Raw genomic sequence first — 5454 nt, forward strand, 5'->3', positions numbered from 1 at the left:
AAGTGCTCAGGGTTATATTGGGATGCTAGAATCATATTACATTTGATAGTTAAGAAAACGTATCAGAGAGGTCAAAGGCTTTTTGCCCATGTCACATAATGTGTTAGTGACAGGGCTGTGACTAAGAATCGATAGACCTAAGGCTTGTGATTTCTTTATTCATCTGGGAGCCTGCTAGCCTATAAACAAACAAGCAAACAAACAAAAAACCCTGAAACTCTCAAAAGAACCTATGTACAATTGGGACCATCAGGGACTCTCCAAGGTAGGAGCTTAGTTTTGTACACCTAATTTTTCTGTTAAGAACTAAGGATCTCTAAGAAATAGAAAAAAAAAAAAAACATGAAAAGCAGAGAAACTGAATTTTATTCTCTTCTGGATGTTGGCTCATCTGCTTTACTTCTATAGTTTCTTTCAGTGCCAACTCCTTCTACAGACTAAAACAAAGGTCTTTCACAAATTCCCTGCCTAAATAAAAAAGCAATATGTAAGAGTCTTAATACTTTATTAACTTAAAACATCACTCTAATAAATATGTATTAACAAACATAATACACCTCAGAAAATCTAAAAACATTTACAAACCTCATCAAAGGAAAATACCACTTTTTTGTCCTCTACGGTACACATGGAGGGTCAAAGAGTTGAAGACAGAGACTTCATTCCTACATGCCTGCTAGCTTATACATCTTTTAAAAATCAGCTTAACAACAAAAACTGAATATACACACAAATCTTTTAAGTATCTGTTCAGCTATTCTTTGTTTATCTTTGATAAAATCCAAACGGGTCAGAAGGAAAGGTTCAAGATTCTGTTTTGTCTTCTTGAAATTCTTTGGGAAAGAACAGACTCAGACACTTGGAAGTACGACTATTAGCTTTTGAAAGGCAAAGGTAGAGGCTGTGGCCTTAATCTCTGGCTCCCCAGTACCCAGCATAGGGCCTGGTACCATGGTTACTGGTGATCAACAAACATTTGCTGAGTGAATGGGTAGTATTTTGTCCAAAGGCATTGCTCTGTGCTTCTACCTCCTCTGATGAAACCTTCAAAGGTCTCCTGGAGGCCTCTAATCTCCTCTCATCACCAAATCCACTTTTCTTCAGCATCTTCTTGGGGCAGGCTCTACAGTGTATCTTGTAATTTCAAAAGTATGAAACCACTTCCCTAAATCATTTCTGAACCAGTCTTTAAGTGGGAGAAACAATTCCTCCAAGATTTACAGGCAGCACCCAACAGAAAGGGGTCAACAGACCTCCCGAAAGGAAAAAAATAACACTCATTCTTCATTCTAGATAAAAACATTAGCGTGTGTCTCTACCTTGTAAATGGTGATTCCTCCTCTTCCACACAAGTATCTGGGGTGGGTCAGGAGGGAAGAAACCTGAAGGACCTTCCTGTCTGTGGAGCAGGGCTGGGACTTTGAAGGACTTTGGGGCCCAAGGTTTTAACTGATCCCCTCTTGAGTTTGAGTCTTCAGGTAGAGAGGAGCCCATTCGGCACGTCCAAAGCCCAGTGAGTCATTTGGTTCCCACTTTAGGAAGAACTCTGAAAAAGCAATCTATCCCCTCTGTCAGCTGCAGGAAGTAAGGTGAAGGGGTACACCCTAGTGGGATCTGCAGACTGGACTAGGAGGCCTGAGAAGTCAGAAGTGAGTGGTGGCATGTGGGGAGGCTACCCTCCCTAGTGTTGTGTAATTGCTGCTTGCAGCCAGCCAGGGCTCTCATTTTAGCCCATGCTGTGTCTCCCGGTGCCGCCTGAGGTCCACTTTTCTCTGGAAGCCCTTCCCACACAGGTCACAGCCGAAGGGCTTGAAGCCTGTGTGCTTGCGGCTGTGGGTGATGAGGTTGGAGCTCTGGCTGAATGCCTTGCCGCACACCTGGCACTTGTGGGGCTTCTCACCTGCAGGGATGGAAGGGTGGAGGAGGAAGTATGAGTCTGTGATGAAGCTAGAGGGGATTCTCTGTGACCCACATGCTCTCAACAGCAGCTGGCTACATTACAGTCTAAGGCCTTCAAGCAACTTGGAGGGTGACCTGTTGCAGTGCAAGTCCCAGAAAGCCATGGGTGCACCAGGTGAAAGGGAGACTTTCTGAGTGGGGGTTCCCAGCCAAAAGGCCTCAAACCGTTTCCTGCTAAACGGAAACAGAGCAAAGGCCACGTGCCCTCCTCAGGCTCGCAGCTGAATCCACCCCGGGAAGACTCCCCTGACTTTAGAAGCTGAAAGCTCCACAGCAGATGTTCAACAGGAGGGGTGGGGGTGGGGGCTGTCCTTCAAACCATGTGACTCTGTTCTAATTCAGAGGAAGTTTTCAAATCTGAGTTTCCAAGTGGGTGTTGGTTTGCATGGACCAGTGAGCCTGTCTTCTTTCTTGCTCTTGAAGGACAATAGAATGCATCTGAAGCATTAATATTTCTCAAAATCTTATTTTTAAAAATTCACATGTGGGCCACAAAGTATTTCTTAAGGTAGCTGATATTTTTCTATCTTGATTTTACTTTCTTTTTCATGAGGTTAATCACAAGATTCTTTATATACCAGCAACTCTTCACCATAGATTAATAAATAACAGATAGAAAAGATTTTGTCTTCTTCCATTCCCAATTCACAAGTTGCTTAACATGGCATCATAGTCAAGGCTTGGCCTTGGAAAAAATGCAAAATAGATGAAGTTTATTTTTGAGGAACCCTCCGTCTTGCTGCACCTCTTTCTGTCTTCATGCTTCAGATTTCCTTGATAAGAAACCACCCATCAAAACTTATCCTAACCCTTAGGGTCAAACAAATCTGAGAAATGAATTCTAGCTATAATGTAAATGTTTGATAAGGGCTTAATGTTTCATTCAGTCAAGAACCTACTTACATTTTGATAAGCATCTGGAATACCTTTACTCAAAAGGAGTGAGTTACATGGAAATTTCAGGCAAGAAGGTATGATTAAAGGAGAATATTTTCCTGGGTTTTCTGATGGGGGCATCTACCTTGCCCAAACATATTTAAATATCAATGGTAAGTGTTTGGAATACACTGTAATTTGTTTTTAATCAGTATTCACATTCTGAAATAAAATAGTCAGAATTCTGGGTCTTGTGTATATATCTTGTTGACTATTAAAGAGATTGCTCCTCGCATTAAAAATGCCACCCACACACAATCGAAACATTAATAAAGAGTCCAGGATTTGGAAGCTAGAGCATTTCATGGCCCTATGATTTACTCTTGGTTTGAACTTTGGTAAATTATTCCATCTCTTCGAGTTTCAGAATGGTAATTGTAGTTTCTTCTACTTTATGGGATGGCAGTAAGGATCTAATGAAGCGATATACTTGAAAGCACTTTGTAAATCATAAAGCATTATAATAGGTAAAGAATTATCATTATTATGGCGCAAACTTGTTGACATTTTGAAGAGGGCAATAAGTGAAGAGAAGCTTTCTATATCTGTCAACCCCCATGACTTTGAAAATAGAATACAATAAATGGTGGTCAAGAGCACAGACACTGAATTTAAGTCCTGGCCCTGCCACTTGCTAGCAATGTGACCCTCAGCAGGCTACCTAACCCTTTTGTACCTTGCTTTCTTCATCATATAAAATGGGAATAAGGAATAGTCTCTACCTTACAGCACTGTTGTAAGCATAAAATGAGAATGCATTTAAAAAGTGCTTAGCAGAGAGTTTAGTAATATTTACCATTTGCCCCCCTCAATCAGAATAAGCTCTCAGACTCTTAAAAATGCAGTCAAGATGGCACACATAAGTCCCTCCCCAAAAATGCAGGGTAGAAGCCCTAGAGAAAGTCCTCAATCTCTAGATAAATATTTAGGACAACACTCTGAGAGGACCCTGGGGCTTCATATTTCACCCAGAGCAGGCAGCAGTTGGAGCAGCTGCTAAACTACAGGAAAATTGCCTTTGCAAGGGATCCTGCAGCTGACCTGCTGAGTGGTTCTTCAGATGCAATCTCAAATCAAGGCCCCGCTGGAGAAAACCATATAGATAAATGAACCTAAGAGAATCTGCCTCCTTGTTTTCTTTAACGCACTGCAAAGATTAACTCCATCTGGAAAGCTTCATCCACCACTCATTCTGGGGCCAGAACATCACAGAGAAGTTGAATTACATTGGCCTCAGGGGGAAGAACAATGTCCCCATGGTCCCCATCCCTCGCTGGGTGTTTTCTACAAGCCAAGGGCCTTCAGCTCACCAGTGTGGATGAAGGTATGTTTCTTCATGTCTGACTTCTGATGGAACCTCTTGCCACAGTACTGACAGGGGTAAGGCCGGGTGTCTGAGTGGATGAGCAGGTGTGTGGACAGCGTTGATGATCTCTTGAAGCTCTTGCCACAAATCTTACAGTCAAAGCTCCGCTCCTATTGAAAGATATGTCATTCTTACTGTAATCATCTATGCCAGCAGTCCCCAACCTTTCTGGCACCAGGGACCAGTTCTCCTATGAGAATCTAATGCCTGATGATCTGAGGTGGAGCTGAGGCGGTGGTACTGGTGCTGGGGAGCGGCTGCAAATACAGATGAAGCTTCGCTTGCTCACCACTCACCTCCTGCTATGCGACTCGGTTCCTAACAGGCCACAGACTGGTATTGGGGAACCTGGGGGTTGGGGACCCCTGACCTAGGCTAACATTCTCCTCATCACTAACTTGAATCTAAAATCCCAAGCGTGGCCTTTCTCTTCCTTCAGACTCCCTTTTCAAAGAGCCTGCTCCATTATCCTTTCTCCCCTCATTTATTTCCAACCTCCACCCTCCCCACTCTTATCCTCTTCCCCTTTAACACTTTTGCTACCCAAACACTTTTTACCCACAACCCTCCACACCCCATGGCAAAACTGTATCACCACCCTGTTTTTTTAACACCCGTTTACAAACACTTCTCCACCCTCTTCCACAGGAGGCTTAGACCTCAGTCACTTGAGATGCCCCCCACCCTCCAGCCTCCAGCCTGTGTAGCTGTTGAGGAGATGGGAGAATACTCTTTTTGGTAAATAAGTCTCTGTGAGTAAGCCTTCTCCTGTCATAGTTATTTGGGTACTTATTTGCTTATCCACGCTGTCTCTCAGCTAAACTGTAATCTCCACATGGGCATCCTGTCAGGGACCTGATGTGTTATAGGATTCTCATATGCCTAGCACCTGGAAGTTGGGCAACAAATATTTTGAATGAACGAAAGACTAGCAGGACAAATATGCCACTAGATGCTTTAAATAAGCTGAGATCCCTCCTTTTCAGTCGTAGAGGGATTAATGCTGATGAAATGACAGCCATTTGGTGAAAAGCTGAGGAAAAGAAACGGATATATCAGTAGCAAGAGTGCGTACAAACCCTCCTCAAACCCAAAGCAACGATCAGGATCACAGTTCTGGAGGTTCGCAATGATGTGGCATCAAATTCTAGGGCTGCCTGGAGGCCTGAGCCGACCACCACTCACCTTTCCCT

At 43.3% G+C, this 5454-nt stretch overlaps 1 protein-coding gene across 1 annotated transcript in view; it reads right to left on the reverse strand.

Annotated features, from left to right (window-relative positions):
- Window positions 1-565: 565 nt before the first annotated feature.
- The window catches only part of GFI1 (growth factor independent 1 transcriptional repressor), an 8385-nt gene continuing 3496 nt past the window's right edge, over window positions 566-5454 (reverse strand). Inside the window, exons 5-6 of the mRNA XM_025051883.1 lie at window positions 4206-4371; window positions 566-1900 (exon numbers count right to left, since the gene is read on the reverse strand). Of these exons, the coding sequence (XP_024907651.1) occupies window positions 1722-1900; window positions 4206-4371 (345 nt within the window). The 3' untranslated portion in view covers window positions 566-1721. The remainder of the gene's footprint in view (window positions 1901-4205; window positions 4372-5454) is intronic.

Source organism: Pteropus alecto, unplaced genomic scaffold (genome assembly GCF_000325575.1).
Source record: "Pteropus alecto unplaced genomic scaffold, ASM32557v1 scaffold25, whole genome shotgun sequence".
NCBI lineage: Eukaryota > Metazoa > Chordata > Mammalia > Chiroptera > Pteropodidae > Pteropus > Pteropus alecto.